The 27,242-nt window shown below is 39.3% G+C and overlaps 1 protein-coding gene across 1 annotated transcript in view; it reads right to left on the minus strand.

Annotated features, from left to right (window-relative positions):
- Positions 1 to 17,900, minus strand: part of CFTR (CF transmembrane conductance regulator) — an 83,970-nt gene extending 66,070 nt beyond the window's left edge. The window contains exons 1-3 of the mRNA XM_062491074.1: positions 17,848 to 17,900; positions 5,286 to 5,396; positions 4,291 to 4,402 (exon numbers count right to left, since the gene is read on the minus strand). Of these exons, the coding sequence (XP_062347058.1) occupies positions 4,291 to 4,402; positions 5,286 to 5,396; positions 17,848 to 17,900 (276 nt within the window). The remainder of the gene's footprint in view (positions 1 to 4,290; positions 4,403 to 5,285; positions 5,397 to 17,847) is intronic.
- Between the last annotated feature and the right edge of the window lie 9,342 nt (positions 17,901 to 27,242).

Here is a 27,242-nt window from a genome sequence, read left to right on the forward strand (position 1 = left end):
TAGCTAAAAAACCCAAATAAATGGAAATAGGAACAGAATAAATGTTTAAATAATTGGATTATCCCACTCAGTTCTAGACACTGTATCATTTTGTAACAAAAGCAGGAGGAGAGGAAGTAAATGGTGGGGGAGGCAAGGTTAATAAAGGTCCCAGAGAGAAAACAGTCCCTCCTACATTGGAAGCCCCAGGACTTCCCATCCAGGGATGAGCAACACCATAGAGAACCAGTGTAGGAGAGGAAGAAGAGGTAAGGCCAAACCACTAAACTACAAGATATCCAAACAATTTCCTAAAGCCCTGAAATTACTTCAGTCTGGTATTACATTTGTCCTCAGTCTCCTTTTCCATTGTAATTAGACCCCATCAGCATTACCTCACCTTTGCCTTCCATTTCCCTCCCTGTCCCATCATTCTCATACTTCCACTCCTCTAACCTCATCTTTTTCCATCTCTGCTCTTGCCTCCTCTTTCCTTACCCAATCCTTCCCAAAGAACTGCAAAAATCACCTCTGTGCTGTGGTCTAACATTTTGCTTCATCTTCTGCATGAGCTTCAGAAGGACATGAAGTATGTATGTGCTTCTTTGCTTCACTGTTATGATCAGTTTAAAAATACATAATGTTATGAGCTTGCATGCATCTCCTTATTCTTCTTTCTGTTTTGTTGCAGCAGAAAGCATGTGATACTTCCAACCTAATAAGACATTACTGAATTCTTTTGTACAGAGGTGTGTTAAATTCTTCTTAAATGTTACCAGTACTACCTTCCAGATGAAAACTACGCAGACCACTCTAGAGACTCAGAGAAGGGAACGAGTGAAGTTCAGCTGTAATTAAAGTTCTTCTGTGATAGATTAGAAAAGTCTCCTTTCATTTTTTTTCTTCTTTGGGTTCTCTTATACAAAAGCAATTGCAAGTATTTTTATAACATGTACTGTAATCCCTTTTGAATGTTTACTGTTGTTGGATATTCATAATTTCCTTTTTCCACAGAAGAGGTAGAATTTTACATCTCAAAGAGCATACCTGTACTGTGTGCTACATTACCCATATTAAACACCACTCTGCTGTGAATCTGGAGCCAACTTTGACAAAGACTTCAGTGTTATTAGCAGGCAAAGGGAGGAATGTTTTTTGATAAACACATGACCCAAGACAGCTGTGCTTAGACCATATGCATCCCACAGCATAGAACCAAGACTCCCCAAAACTCATAAAATACAAAACATTCACCTCTCAAGGACAATACGGTGTTTTCATATTCTTGGAGATTCCAAGATAAGCTTTTCTATATAGGCTTAAAATAGCAAATTTTTGTGTGTGTGTTTACTTTTATTCCAGTGAAAATTACATGTTCTGCTGCTGTATTTGTTGTGACTATAAATGTATTGCATACATTCCGAGCTTGCTGGAAAAAAAAAAAAGATTTACAGACCAGAATAGTGGCTGGCAATAAGCCAAGTCATACACTATCTCATGGGGCATAAAAGTCCACTGGTTTACAATAGAGATTTATCAGCTTGCTTACCAAAGATATTATCTAGTCTACATACAAATCAAAGCAGAACTGCCTGGTTTCCATTTTGCCTCTTGTAAACTCGAAATTACCCACTGATACAAATATGAACAAACTGATTAGAACAACCAGCCTAAAGAAAAAAATTGAATTTGTACACCTAAGAGAAAATTCAGTTTTCAACCATCATGTTTTGCCTTTGCCTGTCCTTATTCTTCCCTCTGCATTCATCATAGACTACTGAGAAACTCTTAAGTGTCCCCCTGTCATTAATCTTAATTAAAAGAACAAAGATCTGAAGAGAAATGAGATTATGACAGCATACAGTGTTAATCTGAACGGGTATGATTATTCTTATGCAACAACAACTTTTCTGTTACATGTATCCCCCATATGTTCAAACGCTCTGCATTTAAAGACAATGATGCACATCTCTTCTTTGGCATATGGCCAAGAAGTGCTTCCCTCCCTGCCTCCTCACTCACACCCGTGACCCATAAGCGAGAACTTCAGGAAATCCTCATTAGGGTCCTTTGGGATATGATACTAAAACCACTTCTAAGTTAATGCCAGCTGTTTTTGTGCCTGAGTGGAAATATAAATTTCATGGCAATAAATACAAGACCAAAATACAAATAGAATCAGATTGATCCTTACAGCAAAGCACCTAGTTGGCTATCAGGTATCAAGCTGAAAAGCAAGATTTCTGTTTCACCACCATAACACCTTTTCTTTAAATTGCAAGGCTCATATTCTGACAAGGTGAGAAATGGAAACTGTCTCAAACAGCAGGGGAGCAGACACATTAAGTGCTGTAAAGCAAGGTGCCTAACATAACACTATTTATGAGGGGGAGTTGTAATACTCTAGGGGGCCAGAGCGCAAGTGTCCACCCTGCAATAACATCATTACCTACAGCCCATAGGGGACAAGGGAGAGATGGAAAAAAGGCTAGACTTAATGAGAGCAAAGCTGTGATGCCAGTTGAAAGGACAACGCCACAAACAGCAGGGATGTCAGCACAGTTTAAACCACAGTCCAAGAAAGATGCCATGTAAAAAAGCTCAGAGATTAGACAAGCAAAGAGTTGAAAGGAAAATGAAGTTCAAAAGACACTCAACTTGGTTACACCTATGCCAGTACGGCACAACATCCTGTCCCCTTTCAAACTTATGGCAAAGCTCCCATTAATTTCCGTGAGCAAGGCCTGCAAAGAACACCAGAAGCTTTAGGAGGAATTTGGTTTTTTTTACAATTCCTCTTTCAATAAAACGAAGCAGCTTTAAATCAAATGCACACTAATGATAATAGAATCAAGAATTTAAACTAAGATTTAGTCTTTCCATGCTCATTGTAGAAGGCACAGATCCGTTTGCTATGTGTTTAATTGCACACATCTGTGATTCCTTAAAGAATTTTTTTAAAACCCATACACACAACCAAAGTATATGACTCAAAAATCCTGCAGTCTTGTTCTGTCCTCACCCCATCTAAAATTGTACTCCATTAAAATAGTGCGCAAGGAGAAATCAACCCTGTACATGCATGCCCACACATATTGCCTAGACTTTGGGAAAGAGTGCTATCCTCAAGACTCCTGCAAAAGCCCTCAGACACTGCTTAACTTTAAACAGAAATGCATTAGTGCAGAGGTTGTGGCTGGCAGCCTCTGCAGGAGTAGCTATTACAGTACATGGTAAGCTACATTTGTAGAACCATGTTGTTGGTGGTGGGGCTTCTTTAAATACAAACCTATCATGAATAAGGAGTTGTCAGCTTTGTGAGTAAAAAAGTTTAAAATCTAAAGGCAGTAATAACAGCACAGGAACACATAAAATAGATGATTGAGTAGGGGCTCTGCAAGTACAAGGTGCCATCGCAAAGAAGTGCTGACAAAAGTGATGAAGGAGTAGAGAGAGAACAGTTATCATGCAGCTTCTTACATAGCAAAAGTCCCTGTCCTAGATAGCAAGCCACCCCACCTGGACAAAGACAATTTAGAGTCCAGTACTCAAAGGGTATCCTCCTGACACTACATCTGGCAAAGAACAGAAACCCTCCTTAGCCTTCCTTTGGCTGCCAATGTATTTATAGAAACTTTTTCTTGCTTTTTTTTTGCTGTCTTAAACTGCAGTGGTCAAATTAGTTAAAATTTAGCTTTAGCCCTTCTAATTTTCTTTCTACATAACCTCATAACATCCTTTTAGTTCCAGGCTGCCTGCCTCTCCTTACAGAGGTGATACGCTCTCTTCTTTTACTACTAAATCATGGAAATTTGTAAGTAACACAGATATTTAACCTGCATATTGGTTAACAGCAATTTTCAGATTTACAGTCTGGCCACACATACCTACTGAGACACCATAAGCAATAAATTATTTTCACAGCTCTTAACCCCAGTGATAGGATTGCCAAACAAAAGGTGGCATTTGGCAAGTCAAGGTAATTGTACCTAACATGTTGGAAAGATGATAAATGTAATCAGTTCAGGCTTTCACATCAAGTTCCTGACCACACACCTGGGAGCACCAACAGCCCTAGAAATATTTTAAAACTATTAATATGTATGTTTTAAAGATATTAAGATATTATCAGGAAATACTTTTTAAAATGAAAGCCCCTGAATACACCTGTGTATTTATTGCCTTTGTAAGCAATACACAGAGGAAAAATCTGTAGCTATTCACAATATTCTGTATTAATTTAGCAGTCCCTAAAACTTGGATCTATCTAAGGAACACTAAAAGCTTACTGATGAGGAGAACAATTCTTACCCCTAAGTATAAAATTATTCCGTAGAACATAAATTTCCAGAAAAAGCATCGTCGAAGAGCATTAATGAGTTTGGGTTTCTTCTCTGAAGTTGCCAGCTCTCTGTCCCATTCTCTGAAAAGAAACCAAATCCAGGACCATTAGGTTGTATGAGCAAATACATGGGTCTATGGCTGTGACATACTTCAATTCACTCAAGTATATCCAAGGAGATTTATCTAAGGTGGCTAATGAAAGAAAGCTTTGCAGAGACCCAAAGATTCTGGCTTTCCTGGACTTGATAGATCAATAAGAGTTCATACCTAGTTCAGCCACATATTTGGTAGTTTTAAATACTCAGTCATACATCACCCTGCAGGGAATTATTTCATGAAAAGGTCACATTGTATGTTTTAAAGAAACCTGCTGTACTTAAAACCAGAGTACAATAATAGGCAAATAAATGTTTTGGAGCACTTCCAGTCTGCAAAAGAGAAAGCACCAACAAAGCATCAAAAATATGACTTTTCTACTGCACAGCACTATTTTAAACCTTGTTTCCGGGACAATAACTTTCTTTTCAATAATAAATTGCAGACCAGAAGCAATGCTGTTTACAGAGAACATATGTTTTGGCAAAATTTAATTCACAGATTAAAACACTCCAGAGAATATCCTCAACTATTTCCTCTTTTTTTGAACAGAATATTAGATAACCAGAATATTTCATTTATAAACTATCAAAACACATTAGGCATACCAATGCTCTCAACATTGTCCCTTCTAAATCAGCATATTCTATGATTCTGTGATCAATGGCAGATATCACAGGTACCTATATATAGTAATTTAGACCATCTAGGTTGTACATATGCATCAGGGATCCCAGTCATGTCCAAAGTACAACTGTGTGCAATCAGTTTGCACCCAATGCTACTTAAACATTTCATCCAAAAGCTTTGTAATGAAAATTGCCGTGTGATTCCTGAAACAAATTTATTTAATTAACCTTTCATACCTTTCCAGTTTTTCAGAAAGATTATCAGCAGAATCTGCAGAAGGGATTTGATAAATATCTGACAGCTCCAACCGTCGTCTGTAACCCTTTTTCAAAATTGGATTTGTCCATCTAAGCAAATATTTAAAAAAAAAAGTTAGGAATAAAAAAAAATTTCTAGCATTAATTCTGGAGTTGCTTTGTCTCACCCTGAGTATTCTGCCCACAGCATCCAACTATGTCCAAGTGCACTCACATATACACACACATATGACACAATAGAGTGCAGCCCTGCACCATATTTACAAAACCATATTGACAAATATAATATTAAAAAGAATTATTATGAAAATCCTGTATTTTATACAGTTTTGGGGTGGGATCATGCCCCAAACTTCCTACTGAGTCAGAAGGAGACTAATGAACAGGGAATTGAAACCTTTGTACTGTATTTACAAATATGCTATGTGCTATGTCCATATAAATGAATAATAAATCAGAACTACAGTAAAGCGGACACATAAGTTTCATTTCTACCTGCTCTGCTCTGAGGAGACCCCACCTGGAGTACTGTGTCCAGCTCTGGGGTTCTCAGCACAGGAAGGACAGGAACCTGTTGGAGGGAGTCCAGAGGAGGCCGCGATGAGGATTAGAAAGATGGAGCATGTCTCCCTATGAAGAAAGGCTTAGAGAACTGAAATTGTTCAGCCTGGAGAAGAGGTGTCTCCAGGGAAATCTTAGAGCAGCCTTCCAGTACCTAAAGGGGGTCTCTGGGAGAGCTGCAGAGGAACTTTTTACATGGCCATGTAATGACAGGACAAGGGGAATGGCCTCAAACTGAAAGAGAGCACGTTTAGTTCAGATATTAGGAAGAAATTCCTTACTGTGAGGGTAGCCAGATACTGTAACAGGTTGCCTAGAGAAGCTGGGGATGCCCCATCCCTAACAGTGTTCAAGGCCAGGTTGGATGTGCCGTGGAGAAACCCCATCTATTGGAAAGTGCCCCTGCCCATGGCAGGGGTTTGGAACCCAGTACTCTTTAAGGTCCCTTCCAACACAAGCCATTCGATGATTCTATGGCATCTTACACTGCAATATCCACTTCAAAACACAAATCTTGCACAGGACTCCTCATAAGATCTTCATTGTGTCCATTATATACACATATTTTGCATTTGTTTTTTCAAATGTTATGTTTAAAATTCTAATACCAATTTAAAGGGCATGCTGAAAAAAACCAAAGCAGGTAAAGACTACTCTGAATGGCTACTCTGTAGAGACAACCTTTATAAACCATTACTAATTTTATCAAACAATTCAGCTGCAAAAAGGCCTATGAATCCCCCAGGAACAATTTATACAAAATTTTTCACCAGATTCTGTTCAGAAATCTTTTTGAAAGCAAAGGACTAAATCAATACATAAGAACTGTTTTGAACTAATAGTGTATTTTGAAACTACTTGAATTTCTGCTTTACTGTCATCAATAAAAAATATTTCCTTAAAAAGATGTAGTGCAAAAGATGTAGTGCAAAAGATGTAGGTTGTAGCTTGTGGTCGTTTGCTATCATACATCAACTTGTAAGCCAGAGTTTTTAAAAAACCCTTCATGATTCATGATTTTGATAAAATTCTGCAAAATTCAAACGTTTCAAAAGTTTTGTTTTAAACAGTTTTTATAGACAACAGCTAAAAAATCAAAATATATGCAATAATTTTCCCCACAGTCACTCAGAAAATACAAACAGCTTATTTTGGATATGCTTGCCTGTATGCCTGTAAGAACACATGTCTTACACACAAAGTAATCCACAATCTCAACTGCAGCCTCTGAAGGTGCAAAGAAGTTAATACAAAGGCAAAAGAACATCACTGAACACTACAAAAGTGCAAAAAGGCCTTAACACAACAGATTAAGACTATTTGTGTGCAACTCTGTGCACACACATGCCCACTTGAGCTTTTAATGAAGTTATGAATTGCATGAGATAGCAGTCTATAATCCCCACAATTCAGTAAAGCACCAACATATTTCCCAAGCACATGGTTACATCACACTCACTGGAAAGAAAATATGCTTTAAGAAATTGAAGGAGTATCCTTCATTTCTGCAATAATAGTATGGTTTCAAATGAATTATATGACCTCTAGCTCAGTCTTTCACACCACTGTAGCTGAGAAATAACAAGAGATTCATGGTACATTATAAGAAGAGAGCTAGGATAGTCCACTTTGGAGAGTCACTGGAGTCTCATTTTATCATTTAGAGATAATAAAACATCCATAAACTTTACAACTACTGGAAATAGGGGCCAATATTTTTCAGGTTAAAATGGATTAGAAGAAAATCTTTGAATTTCATGTAACACTTATGTGAAAGTCATTCACAGCTACTGCAACTGGCATATCAGGTACTGATTTGTATTTTGCCAGCTCCTGAAGACAGAAAGGACCAGTTGCTATTGGCTTTATGCACATCTTGTGGAGAACTGGCTAATCCTTGTTAGTCGGGAACAGACACTCTTGTGAGCTCCTGTTCTCAGCCTCACCAATGCCACGTGTATGTAGATATTACAGTAATGACAAAATGAATACAAGTTATGGGACACAAAACCACTACTGCAGCTAATGCAAGCAGGTCACGGTACTTCCTAGGCAACTTCTTTAATTCACAACACTGTAGCTAAGTAATAACCTTCCTAAGCCCCTTAATAATGCTTTGAGACTGCAATAAGCAATTCCCAACCTGACAAAAGATAAGTGCTTTACAGTTTTACTTCATATGTTTTTAAAAAAGGTTTTTTATTACACTGTTTCCCTCCACATATTTGATTTTATTTATAGTTTTGATTAACACCTACCCTGGCATTTTGCCACAGCCTGAACTAACAAAATGTGATTGCATTTAGAAAGAGAGCTGAGTGCTGTATTATCATTTGGGGAAGGCACCATGCTTAGCAGATCTACTGTACTTCTAGAAATGTCTCTTGTTTTACTCTGTGCTTTAACTCTGTGTTAACCAGGTGCATTTATCATTGCCATCAAAATTACATGGTCCTTAAACTACCCTCCTCTCCCAAGTCAGCGTTTGATACAGACTTATCCCCATCTCCCTGCTCATCACAGGAACTGCAACTGTGTTAGGTAAACTCCTCCAGCCAGCTAAAGGAGCAGTGCTGACACCTTCCCTGGGGGCCTCCTAGTCTGCAGCCAGGTTCCTACTGCAAGCTGCTGGCAGGGTTTGCACAGAGATGTTCATCTCCCAGCTGCCCTGGCCTTGTTTGGAAGTCCCACCCTAGCAAGATCTGGCCAATTTGTGTGCTGTGCCAAGTGGTTTCAGGTTGGAGTGGTAATTGTGGGAGGAGTTGGCCTGATGTGTGATGTTTGCCTCAAGGTAGATTTTTCAACAGCTGCTTGAGTTGTGCTGTCAAGAACTGAGGGAGACAGTTTGTGTTTTATTAAAAGCAATATACTAGACCTGAAACACATAAATATCTCATAAAACCAATTATTTGCAGGATTCCTATAGCATTCCTATAGCAATTATGTTCTACACTCTTTGCAAAGATTTGAAAGGCAAAATGGCTATGAATTAATTTTAGCTGTCAATACAATCTGTACTTATCCATGTTTCCATAGCACTAGGTGACATAGCTCAGTTGGAGTTTGTCAATGAATATGGCTCTTCTATTATTTTGCTTTATTGAAAATATTTGTCAGCATTAATGCTAAGGCTTTTCCTGAGGTTGTTGAGAAAGTGAAATTTATTCTGAAAGGAAGAGAGCAAGAAAGAAGGGAAGGAGATTGGCATTACAGCATTATGTTAGCAAATGCCATCGGATTACTGGCTGGCATTTAATGAACCCTTTCACAGAGAAACCTGTAGTGTTGTGAGAGTTTTGCCACTAACTAGGAATGTTATTATTGGTACACACATGTGAAACCCAGCAGGGAACAAGTTTCAAGGATGTACAGTAGCAAAGAAGAAAAAACGGCAAGTTCCACATCTATGATCTACTGCCTGTAGTAAAACATACATTATGAACTCAATATGTAAATATCATATTTATAACATACTGTTTGTAGATTTCTAATGACCATTTCTTTGTCATTTACTTAAGCAGTATGTAATAGACTTCTTATTACAGCTATTGCTTTCTACAGCATGTTCAGACTCATCTCACTCAAGCAAATTGTATCAATAGGACAGATGTCTTTGGCTTTCCGGAAAGTATTAACACAGACAATTTGCCAATAGGATTTGACTCTCCCCTAAGGCTGCTTTGCATGTCACTGAAGACAGAAGGAGCATCTGTGTTGCTAAGCCAACTGAACAGATCTTCTTCCTGAGCACAGGAATACCCTAGCTCCATTGGGCTCTTCAGATGAAGAAGCACAGTTTGCTGAGACACTAACAGAACAGTTGTGCTGGGCTACCCAAGACCAACTAAACAGATCAGCTCTCCTACAAAGGTCACTGGTCAGACTGGTACCATTTCAACTGGTGCTCTGTGCACAACACAGCAACATCTACTGAGCAGTGCAGAGGTGACCGTGGTTTCACTCCCCTCTACAAAGCATTATTACCTCTGCAAAATATAGTTAAGCATAGCAACTGCAGCTCCTAAGGATCTGGACCTAAAATTAAATTGAGAGAGCAAGAATACTGCCTCTGGCTTTAACTTATCCTTCCTCCTAACAATTAAGGGGGAGGTGGGGGAAGGGCAGGGAGGAAGGAACATAATCAAGTCATAATTATGATGCTTTGGAGCCTAATAAGATGTTCATAGAGCCATGAATGCTGACCAACTGCAAGAAAAGGCTGAGGTACCATGTAGATCTCAGACACGACCAAAAAGTTCCTCTGATCAGACTACACTAGAAGCTCTGCACTCCCATCCTCCCACAAAAGATACCCATCACTCCAGAAGCAGCAAATTGTAAATTGTTGCTTACTTTATCCTGGGAGTGGCTCTACTACACCCAAAACTGGCTCTCCAGAAGAGTATCTGCACTACCAGCTGTCTTCTTTGAGCATCCTGTAATGCAGCTGTAAAAGGTGACCCTAGCTTTTTGTGATCCTTCCTAATAGATGGGCCAAGTCAGCATGCCCATGGAGCACAACAGCCTTATTCCTGCCCCCTTCCCCTTGGTTATCCTCAACGGAGTAGAGTTGCAGTTATTTTGTTTTGAACAGTAACCTACTGAAATAACATATATCCTGAAAACTATATTAACTTCAGCATTTTCCCCTTTATAAACAACAACAACAGTTGTTGCAATATATTGCAATATATTTTAATATTCAAATTATTGCAGGGTTTCAGCAACAAAGGTAAATGCAGACCCTACTGATTTCTGTGGGGGGTTTTTGTTGTTGTTGTTTTCCCCCAGATTGCAAAAATTAAGATTTGATTTTCTTCACTAATATACAATTCTTCCCCATGAGGTGTTATTTGACATGGAAAGAATTTAGCTGCAATATTACTGACTCTGTCACTAGCTGTGAGCAGCACCATTTTAAGAATAATCAATGTTCTGCTGAGACCCAGGATTTCAATAGCGAATCTTAATTAGGATTACACAACAGCAATTCTTGGGGAAGTCTTGTCTTTTATGCCCAGTTTTTGTGAAGTGACACTTATTGAAATTATTATCTAATTGCTAAATGCTTTTTTAGCTGAAATTCAATACTGCTTTTTCTTACAATAAGTAAGGTAGTAAAAAAATTTTGTTTGCAGAAGTAGTGAGAGATATTTGAGAGAAAATAAAGTCCATCAAGGGATAGGTTGTGCAAGTTGGAAGGACAGAATATATTAATTGTATTGCAATCTGACAATTGCTTAGGTACCAAAGTCAAGTCTAATATATGATACAAATATTTCTTTAACAAATCTAAAAAAATAGCAGTGATGATGATGTGCTATGAACAAGGTTTGCAAGGCTGTTTCATCTTCACTCTTTTTTTCAATTATATACCCTTCAGCAAGAATAAGAGAAAGATTTCTTTTCTCCTAGTCCTTTGAAAGAACAAGGAACATTACAGGTTTGCATTAGCAAAACTATTGCAGAGCACTGCTATTCATGATCTAATAGAGTTTTTAAATCTTCCAGATATGTCACTAAGTGATACCAACACACAGTGATATAGCACTTCACTGTTAGCCATGCACTTTTAAGATATGTTTCATAATAAAATAGCATAGTGTTGCACATCAGGTGCAATGGCCCTTTCCAAAATCATCATTTGTTCCAACCCAAATGACTGCTAAGAAGTCAGGTATAAACAAATAGGTGAACACAGTCACATTGTATTTAATTTTAATACCAAGTGTCAAAATGTAAATTACCATTACAGTAATATGGAATGAAACCTGAATTAGGCACTGCTTCTCTTACTACTTGCTCTTTGCAATTTTTTTTTGTATCCTGGTATTTGATGATGCTACTCCTCAGCAAGATCCTTGCAAATTAATGAGAAAATGCCTCTTATCTTTTGATTTCCAAAACAGTCTTGGGCTTTGAGAAAAGCAACACTGGGGGGACCTTTGTGGTTTTCTTTGTATTTATTACCTACAGAGAAATAAAAGTATTCCAGAACTTACAGGCTAACTTTAAAATGAGTTGAGGTGAAAGTTAAAGTGAGATACCAGAATTACTCCAATACAAAAAAGTTTCACATCCTTTATTTTAAAAGTTGGGGGGAAAATAAAGGATAAATACCTACATTAAAAAATGGTAATGTACCTAAAACCAAGTAACTTTAGCAGCTGACACCTAGGAGTCTCTCCTAAGGCACAGTCCTGACCATGGAGTCAAGACATTTGTATTGCAACAGCCTGCCCCAAGCACTGCCCTTCAGGATCAATTCCCCCTTCCTACCTATCCTCTCCTGAAAGAAGGATGCCTACCCATCTCTGACAGGCACGAAGTTTCTGGTTTAATTTGAAACACAGTGCTGATTCAAAATAAGTATTAAATGCCTACTTATTTTCTCTTAATTTAGGGAGTCTCATGACAATGAAACTTGGATTAGCTACTTGCTGACTGAAAAAGCTCATGCAGATCCTTTTGCTCATAAGAGAGGCACTGATAGGTAAACAGCCTCTGAGATCTCACTTGTCTCACCCAGGTGTACCCCCACTCTCATGGAAGGCAGTTGAACTGCATCTACAAGTTCATGTGGTAAAATCTGGCAAAGTGTTTCAATATGTCTTCTTGTATACTAGTTAATTTTCACCTTTAACTTGCATATTTCAGAGGACATAACATGACACATTACTTGGATGTCAAGTTGGCACTGTCCTGCCACCACAACTGTACCTACACATGTATATTGCAAAGCTGGGGTTGGCTAAAGAGAAAAATCATGTAGCAACCTGTAGAAACCTCTTGCAATATTCACACTGCTCTCATCACTTTGAAATTTAGCATATCCAAAATGCAGATATGCAGAGACTCAGATTCTTCAGTGTGAAAGAATTGATAATTGTTCACAGTAGACATATTCTGAAATAACTTTGTCACACCAGAAATGCCCTTGTGCAATCAAAGTTTAGGACAGCAGATCTCAGGCAGATTGCACTGACTATACCACGTGCCTCTAAGGAAAATCACAGTCCTTGCATACCCCACTTTCTTCTCTAGCAAGGAAACTTCTTTTTAATCCATCCTTTGGGCTATCTGCTTAGACTTCAAGATCGTCAAAAAAAGACTTCCTTATCGAATATTTTGCTTAGTACAGAGGACTTCAAATTTCTGTCAGTGCATTTTGAAGCCTCTATAATACACATAATTAATCTACTAACCATGCCATTGTCTACACTATTAAAAAAAAAATCAGGGATTTGGATGGACTTTCTATCTTATCAAAATCAAATATGCATGTAGAAAATAACAAGGTACAGACAGGTCTGCAAATATTTCAAATGCTTGATAATTTATCTTGAATATCAAGATAGTAAGTCTTCTTCCTGCAGGAAGAAAAGGGACTTGAAATATATTTCAGAAGTCAGATGCAACTTGATCTAGGCAACTGTGCTTAAAAGTTATAAAGCAGCCAGAGAAAGTGTGCGACAGAAAGTTTGCACTTTTGGTCATTAGACCAAAGGCTGAACCAAGGACACAGTTTTGCCTTGCTGTTAAAGAAGGTATTCCTCTGACTGAAATTACTTGAAGACTCTGCATCCTTTCTCCAGTTCACTTCAAGTTTTCACATTTTACCTTGGAAACAGCAATAGAAATCAAATTTTCAGAAGGAATCCAAAACTTGCATGCACATCTTTGAACCATCTGATGTTCAGAAGCAGACATCTTGCTCTTTTAGACAGGTCTGAAGGATTGGCAGACCAGCAGGTCTCCAAGGACCACTTGTGGCAACAGACAAAAGACTAGGCAGCCTCACAGGGCCATAATATGTGCTGCAGCTGCCTCTGTGCTTGGTTGTCAGTACCAGCCAGGATTTACAATTGCCTGGGATCAGTGAAAGGCAGCTCATCAGGGCTAGATACATACAGGGCCATAAGAATATACCATGGAAAAATTTTCTTGTATGAGTGTCTAAGATGATTGTCCCAGAAACTGAGGCATAACACTGTGCCATTCACCTGCTACTGTACACAGAGGTTCCTTATTCAAAGAGGAAAGTTGGCCAAAGTGCTGTAGCTAGGTATTGATAAGGGAGGCTCCAAATATATGTTGTATATATTGGTTATGACAATTTACAGACACCTCTCCTCCAGAGTGAAATTTGTAGACATTAATTAGGCCTTTAAGCTTCCTATACAAAATCTGGGACTTTTAGGAACTCAAGACAGTTTCAAGAGAAACTTTGAGCAAAAATGTACACATTAAATCCCAGACTTTTCAAGGAAAAAACAAGATTTTTCAATTCAAGAACAAAAATGCTAAGTAACTTATTGGCATTGAACTCTAAAATACACAGTTCAAGAATAGAGCAGGTACTGCCCAGGGAAGGTCTGGCATTAATTCATTTCTCTGAAGGGAATCAATTTAATTCTCATGAAAATGCTTTTTCAAATGAGAAACCATCTCATACAAGGCACTCTTAAACTGGAAATTATGACTGAATTAAGCTAGAAAAAGTGATAGAATAACATTTCTATAGCATACGAGCTGAGTACTTTCAAAACTTAAGTCCTGAATTTTTTTATCCACCTTAAAGGTTATTAGCAGACTTTATAAGAAGTCTCACACCAGGCACTAGGACTTGTAAAGAAGTTTTTATTCAGAAGAATACAGAGTCACTCTTGATTTATGCTCTAAAAAGTGAGCATAGAGAACTAAAGCAACTTCACTGCAAAACACTGGTAACACTTGGTTCTACTTCCTAGAAGAGGTGAGGTATAGAACTGAATTCCTTTTCCTAGCCTGCACAATGCACACATGGCAGAAGAATGAATCCAACATTTATCCTGTGCTGGCTAAATCGTTCTAGGAACCACTGGACAGCTGTATAAGTGTACAGATTTCTTTTCCTCTGGTTTGGAAAGCTAGCAGCAACTAGAGCTGGTCTGATTGAATCCCTGAAACGACTTGACACAAAAACTGGGTTAGTTTGTATTTCTCATGTGGGTTTAATAATGAATCAGGTGCTGAAGTACTAGGTCTTGCCAAGAGTTGTCACATTTAATACCAAAAGTATATGTTTAAAGATTTGGGCACAAGCACAAGGATTACTTCTTGAAAATTTGTATTCAAATATCTAAAGTTGCATGTAAAAGAAAAGTAATGAAGTCATAATTGTCCCATAGTTCCAGCTACTTGTGAAACTCCAACAATAACTCTGCATGTCAGTTCTCAGATAAAAATTGATTAATTAACAAGACTTCCTGATCTCAGTTAATTTTCAATAAAAACTAGGTGGCTGCAAAGTAGTGTCTGATATTGTTTGTGACAAAAGGTATGGCCTTGACCCTGTAAAACCCCAAAATTCCAAAAGAAAATAAGCAGTGGTTATGAAGGCAAAAGTGAAGTTTCACAATGAATATGAAGCTAAGCATATGATGATCTGACTGCTTCTACATAAAACTCTGTTTTCTTAAAGCAAGCTAAAAAGTTGCCAGTGAACAGAAAGAACGTTTTGCATGTGGTTGGGAAGAGAAGATATCAACTCTGAAATTGTAATAAGGAAAATACAACAAAACGCAATATAATATCTGAAACCCAAACTCTCAGTATCTAGTGTTTTCTAAGCATCCCCCTAATGGAAGATCTCAAACCACTTGTTTTCACACCTTGTTTCTTAAGCATTAAAGTTCAGTTTTTAAACCAATTTTGTTTATAATTTAGGATAAAATATAATTTCTAATTTTAAATACTTTCTGTCATGACCAGTCCTAGCAATTATCTTTTTTTTTGCCCCGGTAGTATCACTATAACTAATACAACAAAAAGGTAACACTTTCTATAAGATACTACTCTTTGCATACCAAGATATTTCCTCACTTTTTTGCATAAGGAATTAAGAAAAAAAGGTCCAAACCATACTGAAACCTGTATAAACTCTTCAGTTATAAGCAGAGAGCACCATTCTGACTTTAACACATGTTAAACCTATCTCTCCCACCCAAACAGGATAGATTATGAAGCAATAAAACCTTGCCAATAAGTTTACACAACTACAGCTGATAACAGCTGGTACAATATTAAATAGCAATATATTTATCGGCAAGATTTCCTGAATAATCATCGCCAATATTTTAACATCACTTCTGCTAACGTGATCTTCAACTTATCACATTATATTCAGATTGGTACTTCACACATAAATGCATTGCAGATTCTTATAAGAATTACTTCACTGAAACATGTACTGTGCTGTACTTGATGGCAACTATTTAATTATCATTGAACAAAAACCGTCTCTCTCCATACATTTTTTCTTCCATTTCCTTGCTCTAGTTAATATTCATCGTGAACATCTCCTTAACTTCATATACTTCATTATTATCACTGTGACAGTCACCTGATAGATAGCTGGTACAGTATAAGGCATCAGGAATGATAAACATGATTAAAACACCATTCAATTGACTTAAGGACTGTGATTTAAACTATGAGCTCAGGCCTCAGACTGGTTAATTATGTACTTAATGAGCATGAAGTGCATCTGGTTTCAGACATGGAAACTTTCACTGTGTTAGGAATAAGAAATATATTCCCTTTGTCTTAATGGGCTTTTTCCTTGCGCCTACAAAACCCTAGGTTCTAGGATGATAGATTTATAGAAGTTTATAAATAAATAAAATTAAATAGAGCAAGTGGCCCCTCAAGAAATTAAATTAATATCCAGACTTGTTTCCTACAGATTTCTGTCTTATAATTTGACAGGAGCACTGACTGAAACACCATTTAAGGAGACTTTGTCATTGCTTACACTCCTGTCATGCATACTCTCTGGTTCTAACAATATTTGGCAGCAAGCATGGCTTCTTTCCCACTGCAGCACCATTGGAGAAAACCTATAGGAACATTACTTTTACCTGGATGTTTGTAAAACTTAAGGAACAAGTTATATTTGGGATCATTCCCCTCTATCATATCTGGCTGAAATGAGCCAAACGGGGAGAGACAGGCAAACAGTGACTCATACAGACTCCCTTCCATTAAGAAACTTTAAAAAAACATGCAGACCAACCTGCTGAAATCTATCCCCAAAGGATTTAAAAGTGAGCTCAAAGCCCTCAGGTTTTCAGGCAGAGACCTCATGACAATGTTACAGTTTTACACCATGCGCTCTTATTTCAGCCATCATGTTCACATCTTGCACAAGGTTTCCTCCCGCCCTTCCTTGCCATGTAAAAGACCCTCCAGTAACAAAAGGGGGAACTAATACTCTGGCAAAACCAGCACTGTGTGTGCCAATGCCAAAAAGATTATTTGTTCTTTCCAGTTCACAGTGTCATTTCTAGAGATGTCACATAAGACGTACTCAGCTTCCATATTGTCTTACAAAGTACATTGTGCCCAGGCACTGGTATTGGCTCTTTCTCTTTTTATTTGAAGTTTTTAGAAAGAAAATGCACTAAGAAATTTGCCTGCAAGAGAACATTTTCAAGGCTTACAAGGAACTGTTTCCAGTAAGATCATGTATTACACTTGCACGTTGAGCAAATGCTAAACACTCAAGCAGCCAAACAGAAGGAATCCTTGTTCTGAGAGCATTTCCCCTCTGCTCCCTACCACCCCACTGTGTTCTCAAAGTTTACATGAAATAACAGATTAACTAGTTGAGCAATTACCAAAGGTTGCTCAAATTATGTCATAAATTCATCCCTCCGGGTCCAGCAAAGGTTTATGATACCTGACAGAGCCCATTCCTGGTGCTAAAACCCCAGCAACAACAAAAGAAGAGTGATCTCATCAACAAGCAAGACTCCCACCGCTCTCCCCTCTGCCCACAGACTTTCCCAGAGCTAACTGGTGCCCAGTGCTCTGTTCCCTTCTCCTCGGAATGGGCTGGGCGGGGGGCGCGGAGCCGGCGCTGAGCTCCCCGCCCGCCGCTGCCCAGCCCGGCCCACTGCCCCCTCCCGCGCGCGTCCCGCCGCACCGGGGCTCCCACCTGAAGAAAAGTTTGGAGAAGATGTTCGCCTTCTCTAGGGGAGACCTCTGCATGGTGAAGTGAGGTGAAGTGAGGTGCGATAAGATGCGCTGAGCGGGGAACCGGAGGCAGGCGCTAATCGCTGACGCCTCGCTCGCCCGCTCCGCTCCTGAGGCTCTCCCACCTTATCCGCCCGGCCGCTCTGATGTCACCGTCCGCCTCCTGCCCCGGCCCCTCTCCCCGCCTCTGCTTTGCCCCGGTTCAAAGGCGGGCGGGCTGGGGCCTCAGCCCGTGCGCTGCCGCCGCTCCTCCCCCGCCTCCCCGCCGCGCCCGGCACCGCGCACCGGGCGCGCCCCGCCGCTCCCCCCGCTCCCCCCGCACCCTCTCCTGCCCCGCTCCCCGACGGCTCTGCCCAGCCCGTTACCTCCACCTGCCGACTCAGCTTCCCGAGTCACCCCATCCCGGGTCCCCAGCCTCTCCCCGGCACTAAACCCCTCTTCTGACCGGGTGCCGAGGTGGGGAAACCACCCCTTTCAGATGGGCCTTCTGCCCTCGGTGCAGGGCAGCGGGGACAGCGCAGAGAGGACAGCGCCGTCGGGGTGCGGGCACCCCCTCGCCCTCCGGAGCGCGCAGCTCCTCACCGCAGAGCCCGCGCCCGTACAAGGGCGCCTGCTTGCAGCCCACCGAGACCCGCGGGAGGCGAGGCCGGCTTTAGCGGCACTTGGCCTCGGTGGGTACCCAGGGCCAGAAGCCCCCGTCCACCGCCTGTGCGCGGTCCCGCGGGCGAGAGTAGCGGCACACGGGCTTAAGGCAGAGGGAGGGCGGTCGGCCCAGGGAAGGGTGCGGGGCAAGCGCGATCATATCCGCTTCAAAATACGTTTGCTTCAGCTTTTCAAATTCTCTGTCAGGCCCATACCTAAACCGAGAGGAACGGGAACTGAAGTTACATGTTTAGTTAAGTTTAGCTCAAACAACCAGATCTAACAGTAAGGCTGCTTCTGAAGCTTTATATGTGTGACATACAAACAAAATCACTGCTGCAATGGCGCACAGCAGAAAGCATATTTGAAAGAGACAAAGATGACAAGAAGCAAGAAAAAAAGAACGCGACTTAATTCTGTACAAGATTTATTTTTATTTGCTGTTTTATTTTGATAGCTGCACACTCCAATGTCGTTTCATTTCTGTAACTTAAAAAATACGGATGTCAAAGGCCATGCTTTCTTATTCATGCTGCCGTTGCCCTCGGAACCGGCTCTGTAAAGAAGCGAACGTACTTTTCTACGGACTTATAGCTTGCGCTACAATTTAACCAGCTGTTACTCTTTGCAAACTTTGCTGACACTTTTTTATTTCAGCGTTTCTCGTTACACTTCGCTGTGCTGTCATAAAGAATTTCTCTTTGCCTTGGTAACTCTTCCTCGAAGATTGCCGAGCCAACAAGTGCCCTCTTACCCTGTCACCGCACCGGGCTCCTTTGTGTCTCAGACCTCCCTCGGATCCTTTCCGATTCTGCTTCGTTAATGACAAAACCAGTAAGAAACGCGGGGCAGGCAGGACTCCAGGAAACTGTCCGCATTTTATCATGTCCTCAGACAATACGTAGAGGCAGGGCTAAGTCCTCCCGGACAGCAGTGCGGAGCCCTTCGGCATCCTGCCACCTAGTGGAGCCGGGCCCGGGCCGCCAGTCCATCCCGCACCGCACCGCACCGCACCGCACCGCACCGCACCGCGCACCCCAGTGCGCCCCGTACTGCACCCCAGTGCGCCGCAATGTACCCCGCAATACACCCCAATGCACCCCGTACTGCACCCCGCACCGCGCACTGCCTCCCGTACCCCAATGCACCCCGTACTGCTCCCCGCACCACAATGCACCCCTCAGCCAGGAGAAGGCGGGACCAGCTTCTTCGGGCGTTCCGTGCCGGGCGTCTGGAAGGCACCTCCCGCCGCTCCCTGATGCGGCAGTGCCAGCCCTCCAGCCCCTCCAGAGGTCAAGGAGCTTAAGTCGGAACGCGAATCAGGATTCAGATCCCTCTCTGCGGGAGCCGGGGCAAGGCTGGGATCCCACATGCTCCATCGGCCTCTAAGAAAAGTTCTTTGGGTAGGCCCTGACATGCAGATCACCTAGATGTACCAAATTCTTTCACTTCATTAAAAAACGGTGAGACGTTAATTTAAAGACAGAATCAGAGAATCAGCTAGGTTGGAAAAGACCTTTGAGATCAACGAGTCAGACTGGAAACCCATTCTTCTTAACAGTATACACTCTCCTGCTACAGGCTCTTCCCCTTCCTAGCCTTTGGATCTCTGGTATACAAGCGAATAAAGCAGAAACTGATCAGGAGATTAGACTTTTTTTTTTTTACATTTGCATTAGAAAGTGAGGTATGTTAGTTATTTGAAACCATTAGTGGATCAGGTCTAAACCAGTTAAAATGTCAATGGATAATGAAGTATTCTTCATAACAGTATCTCCCTGTGGCTATTACCATAAAAGCTGATTTGAAAGAATTTGTAGCAAATTTGGGACTAACAAAGACATCCCATCAATCATCGTTGATTATGTAATTTTTCTTACATGAAAAATTCCATGAACTTTTAATTTTGATCACTTCTTCTCTAAACTTAGAATATTTCTTTGCCTGCTTCCTTAAGTATCAGCTTTATAGCTATGTTCACCAAAACCCATGGACTGATGACTTCCCTGCTCTGTGATCCAATAGTTTTGCAAATAAATCAGATGCTTTCACATACACAGGTCTCTCGGTCAAAAACTCCTAAACTCTTAGTTTTGTTTTATATATTTATCATCATTTTCCTCTCATGTATCCATAGAGTTTCCATTGGTACATTTCCTTGCTTATTTCAGAGGACTAATCTTCCCAGGGATCTTGAACATACTCAGCTGACATGAATGTAAAACTTGTCATTATCATTACTGTGAGTAGGAATAAACTGTAATATTTCTGTTCTTCTCTAGGGACTGAAATACCTCCAACTTAAGTATTATTTATGCATTTCATTTACATGAACTTATTTCACTTTTATAGAAATGCAACTTGATACACTGAGACAACAGCTACTTTGTCCTTTAGATGTATCCACAGCCACCATCTATTGGACTTTACTCTGAAGAAAGCACAGCGAGGCCGAGTTAGACAGCCAGGCACAAGAAAGGGAGGATGAGTAAAAGCTGGTTCCTTGTGCCATCTCCATGGTAGCTCTGGCTCCCACTTATGCAGGGGTAACTCAACCAGGCAAGAACCAACGGGCCGTGGGCAGTCTGAAGTCACACACATGGGAAACAGACTGGATGGTTAGATGCTTCCATGTTCATGGCAATTTAAATTAATATCTGCCCTGGAGGCTGTACCTTGACCTCTCTCCTGCCTTTGGGTACATGTTCCCATTCTGCTCCAAAGCCACTAGACTGCATGTAAAGCTGTTTAAGGCTTCTGATCTAGCTGAGAACCCCACCAGAGTGGTGCATTTTCACTGGGATCTGAACTTCGGAGGAAGAAAACTCACTTAGCACTTTGCTGTGGTAAGTAAGGGTACAAACCTATGACAAGGGGCAAGGCAGAGAAAGGCAGGGCATGGATTTGCTTTAGATGCCATGAATTCACCAAAGGAGTTTAGCATTCCCTTTCCTAGGTACAGCAATGTAGGACTTGTTTGTTTTTAATCCAGTTGCTTGTTTTCAAGAAGAGGAGAAGAAGATGGTTTAGTTGATTGGTGGTGATTGTTCAAAGATTGGACTTCATGATCTTGGAGGTCTTTTGCAACCATAATGATTCTAAAAAATTAATTGTATTTGGATTTTTTTATTAATGCCACTGGACAAAGGTGTAGAAAATTTTAGTAGAAAAGAGAAAGCATGATCATATTAAATGCAATTTTCTCAGAAAATGAAGCTAAAGAGCTGTCAAAACTAACACTTTAAGTCACTGTTTTTCTGTTGTTGCTTCAAATTAAAAAGTTCTTTGTTCAGTCTCTCAATTCTGATCTTCTGAAAAAAAAAAGGTGCAGCACTGACCCATCAATTGCATTTCTAATCAAAACCTCAATTTTTTTCCAAATATTTTAATTAACTGGGAACTACATTTTTTGTTATTAATAATTTTGTTTTGCAATGTCTCATTCAACCCTAAAGAAGTCTGCTCTATTTTCTTTTTTTTTTTTCATAAAAGCAGAGAACTTTATCAAGAGACCTGACACTGGTCTTTCTCTCAAGCTTCCCTGTACACTCAGTAGGACCTGGTTCCCTTCACCATTCCAAGTAATTTAAGCCATGGTGAAGCCTTATTTCAAATCCTTTTAAAAGAATGGCCTTAACACATGGGTCAGGTATAGCTTCTTATGTCTCTTACAAGCAGGGAAGGTAATCTACCCTACAGTTGTCAGTTACAAAAAATTAATTACTCTGTCTCAAAGCTGCTTACACTCATTAAAAATCTACTCAAAACAGTCAGGCAGCAACAACAAAAGAACTATGTCAACTACAGTTTTAAGTATATGTATCATTTGTTATTCAGCACGTGCATTCTACCTGATGACTTATAAATATCTACTCCTAGTTGCTGAACCTGTCACAGTGGACAAATTAGCAACATCTTATTTTTCATACTGTTTGTCAGTTTTGGCTTATACTACTATGAATTCCAATGAGCTTCTCTATTCCCAGGAAATTTATTGGAAACTGAATCTTAACCAAGATAAAAGTTCTAGCAGCATTCACTTAAAAAGTAAACTATTTCCAGATATCTACTAGACAAATAGTTTTGAGTCCAGACTCATAATACTTTTAGAATATAGATGGACATTGCAGAAAATGCCAGACTAACAGCTATTGGATCCAATTCCACAAGCAAAAACTGTATTCCAGTACATTGCCTTAATACTGCTAAAATTGATTCAGCCAATGTTTCAAGTATTTGCAGATTAACATTCTTAATCTGTGCACACTGGATACTTTTGGCAAGCAGAGTTATGTATGCTTCACCAGTATGTGACTACGTTAATTCAATGCATGGTCTCAAAAAATATTGAAAACCATTTAATATTCCAGAGAAACTGAACAGATCTTCTATGAGGCATGTGTTTCTGTGGCACAACATATGCAGCTGGGAGGGGAAGTACCATGAAAGTACCAGACCTTTCATTCTGGACAGGTAAAATGGGCAGATCCCATTTTGGTAAGATCTTACATGGAAATCACGAGATGAAAAACAGTGAAGAATGCATCACGTTTGATGAAGGAATAGCAGAATAGCTGTGTGATGGTGTTCATACTGAATTTGCAGAGGTTTTTCAGGCACTACAGGCCAACTTCTTTGAAGTACTTCAAACTGCATACAATTTTCAACAAAAATTTTAACACCACACTACAGGGAACCATCACACAAAAGTCTGATATGTTCATACACTGTCATTTGGTCTATGCAGTTAATAACTAGTACAAGAGTACCTTTTTAAACTGGAAGGTATTTTTAAGCCTTTTGAAATTGTTGACAAACAGTAAGGGAAAAAAATGTATTATTTCATTCAGAAGCCCATGATTCTTTGACAACATATTTCTATTTAGACCAATGCATCAAAACAAGCATAAACTTTTAGACCTACTGAAGTGTCATTTTGATCTGCCTTTCTACATCATCTATCAAAGTACTGACTGAAATCTACTGAAATCTTGCTAAGTTAATTTCAAATAAAGTCCTAAAGGATCTAGAATCTGAACAGAGGAAGTCCAGACTTTGGCCTTGATTACATAAGAAAATTATATTGCTCATTTTTCTAACAAATTTCTTAAAATTGTGTAAGCCCTCTGTTAGTAACACTCATAATATCAACACTTGTGATGGGTTTTAACAGTTTGTTCACAGCTTAATCAGAAAAAATAATTGTCCTGGCAGATGGGGTATCTGCACTTAAAAAAAATTTTAAAAAACTACTTTTGACAAATATTGAAGCTATTGGAAAAAAAAAAAAAACAGGTACCAATTGTAGGGTACATTTTTTCACATTACACTTGATAAAATATATTTGGTTCTTTGGAAGTTGCAGTAGAAAATAAATTTCTGAAAACGTATTCAGGGTTTGTTTGCTTTCAGTCTAGAAGTAGTGAGGGGAGTTAAGAGCCTGAAAATCTAAGTCAGACAAGCTTGCAAGGTTTATGTTTCCAAAGATAGCTTAAACTTCTTCCTCTTCATACTGTCATGTAATAATCCCAGAACAATGGTATTATTGAGGTTAAAAGGGCAAAAATCCAAGATTGATACCTTCTGTGACTCAATAAAAGGCACACACCAGCAATTTTTAACAGTTGAGCAACAAAGATTATTGAACTACCTAGAGCATAACAAAAACTGCTTAATTATTTACAACTGCTTAAAAGAGAAAGAGCTTGAGTTCCTGTCAGACCCCTGAGACTGGAATTGTCTTTACTGGAATGTTACTGCAAGGATCATGCAGTATAAACTCTACCATGTGAATCCATGCAGCACGATGGATCCTTAACCAATTTCTTTTTGAAAGTATGCTTAGTTTGGTGTATGCTACTCTTGCCTAAAACAACTCTATATGGGTCCAAATATTTTCTGAACTTAATGGAAAAAGTTGGAAGCAAAACCCATTATTCCAGATACAAAGGAACTGTAAGACTTGGTCTTTTTTTCTAGTCTTGAAATAGTCTAAAACTGCCTCTGCAACTGCCTGTTCAATAAGGAAGTTGCCTTAATATTCAGAATAAAAAATAAAATAAAATTTTAAAAAAATAAAAGGTGATGTAATCACTCCCCCTAAAGATACCCAAGAATTTTCAGATCACTGTGTGGGTAAAGGGGCAGACAGGGGTCCACATTAAGACAAAGTGCAGGGAAGCATTCAATCCCGTTTCCCATGCAGTTCTCTCAGCATTCTCAGCCCACTCCCAGATCATTTCCAGAGGCTACACTGAAATCCAGGTTGGTAGGATAGAGCCCTGCATTTAGTCAAGCTTCAGAAAACCAATAACTTTTTCAAGTACAAGAGAACAAGGATTGGGTCACTGACTGACATTTTCACAAAGGGTTTTCTCCCAGCCAAAATGAGAAGTCATGTTTGTTTGTTTGTTTGTTTGTTTGTTTGTTTTAATGGCAGATATCTGCAGAATATAATGAGATACTGAATTTAATCAAAAACCTTTCACAGTGGACACAATGAAAAATTTATATGAGGTTAAAGTTTCTCTTCATGAGATTTTGAAGCTACTTAAACTAAGTCAAACAGGTACAGCTGTATTTGAATAGTTAAGATTTTTGAGGCTAAAAGCAAGACTTACTGAAGTTGTGTAGATTTATGTCAAGCTGTGATTTACACAAATGACAGCAGGAGAAACCCACCATTATACAGCTATGGATAAAACTGCATTTCCCACCCCCCCCCCTTTATTTACAAATTAACTTATGACTTTTCTGCAAGAAAAAAGTTCATGTTACAGGATAAGGATCATGTTAGATTGGATAAAGAATCATGTTACACAATCACAGCACAGAGGTGTGTGCTACCAGTGACAAAGCAGGCATCAGTCTTGAAGCTGTCCACAGAATTAGTTTATCAAAATGCATTCCTCCACTTAAAAAGGAATTCCTGAGATGTAAGAAATTATCCTTTAAGATGACACTTTTTAATAACGATTGCTTAACTGCCAGAACATAAAGTTTGAGCACTAAGACCAGCCCGCCACTGTTGCAAGTAAACCTGCAGAGCAATTCAATCCTACACACCCCTACTTGATGCAGACCAAAAAATACTTCCCAAGGTTCTAGGGAAATTAGGGCTTATTGTAAAACAGTGACTATCACTGTTAACACTGCAAAAATAAGTGAGCAAGGAATAAAAACGTATATAAAGCAACTCAGGCCCCTGACTTTTGACTAGTAAAAACCCCAAAACTTTACATACCAATATAATAACATATAGAGGAATAGAAAGCTGGTCAACCAAAGGCTGAGGGACTTTGCAAAGACTTAAAAACTGGTGATGAAATTCATGCTCTACTGAGTTCTGCCCCTGAACTAGTGTCATTAGCTCCCATGCCTGGTAAGAAACCTACCTGGATGATAATTCTGTGATAAGTTTTCTGATTTGTTCTGCTAAAGCTATTTGACTTGAAGACAGACAAGCACCCAGTTATGAGCTGCTTTATGGAACCCAAGTTGCAATCCTTTATTTGAACTCTGTCTTTCAAATGAGGGATAATGTGGTATTTTGTCTTGTTTGGTTTTGTTTCTCTGTTTGTTTGTTGTTTTTTTTCTGAAAGGAAAGGTGTTACCTGATGGAATAAAAACAAACAAACAAAACCAACCAATACAACCAAACAAATCACACTTGTCAGGTTTCTCAGTTTCTTCCCACAGAAGAATGGGAGAATGGATAACCTCCTTTTTTTTTTTTTTTTTTTTGCATGAGAGGAGAGAGACATAGTAGTAATGGGTTCTGAGAGAAAATAAGAAAAATTGGACAAATTTAACAATACTGAACACTGAAATAATAGACTCAAGCAGTCCTGAAGAGCTGTCAGAGAAATAATTTTCAGATTAGACTCTAGAATCAAAAAGGCTCTTTTAAAAGTTGCATTTTATTTTCCTACACAGGGGTTTCTATAATTAGCAAGCTACGATTAGGACTATAAAGTTGGTCAATGTCAGCATAATATTTTACAGCAGAGTTTAAAAAGCCAGGTATACACAAAAGCTGTTATAAATAGCAAACTGGGTTTATTACTTAAGGAAGGGAAAATATTTGCAGTTTTATTTCTAACTCCATTTACCACAGAAATTAAAACCGGGAATTCAATACTCTACCCTTACATAAACATCTCCCTTGCTGGCTAACAAAACCTTAATTTACACTTCCCTGTGCCTGTGTGAAAGGAAAAATGCAATCTATTCATGCACAGCAATGGGTTATAAATTAGTATAACCATTGAGGGAAAGAACTTTCTGTGGGTCTAACTGTAGACAGCACAATAAAAAAAGAGTGGACAACACAAGGTGTAAGTTATGAGATAGAAATGATATTAAAAAATTTAATTATATTGTAGAGAAATTAAATTATTTCTTAGCAAATATTTGTTTCAGTCTCATCTTTTCTCAGAACAATAGCATAGAAGTTAGACAACAATGAAAAAAAAATATGTATTTGAAATAATATACAGGAAAGACAAACAATATCAAGACTTCTGTTTACACTTTTGCATAATGCAAAAGTAAAGGGAAATGCTTTTTTATTTGATGCATAATTAAGCTGCAAAAGTCAATGACCCACAGCTTTGTTAAGCGTATAAGGACTCAGGACACAAACAGACATGTACATAGGAAGGGAAGTATTTAATGCACTTACAATAATTCTTTATTAAAATCTGAAACACCTTT

The sequence above is a fragment of the Cinclus cinclus genome, chromosome 4 (assembly GCF_963662255.1).
Source record: "Cinclus cinclus chromosome 4, bCinCin1.1, whole genome shotgun sequence".
In the NCBI taxonomy this organism is placed as follows: Eukaryota; Metazoa; Chordata; class Aves; order Passeriformes; family Cinclidae; genus Cinclus; species Cinclus cinclus.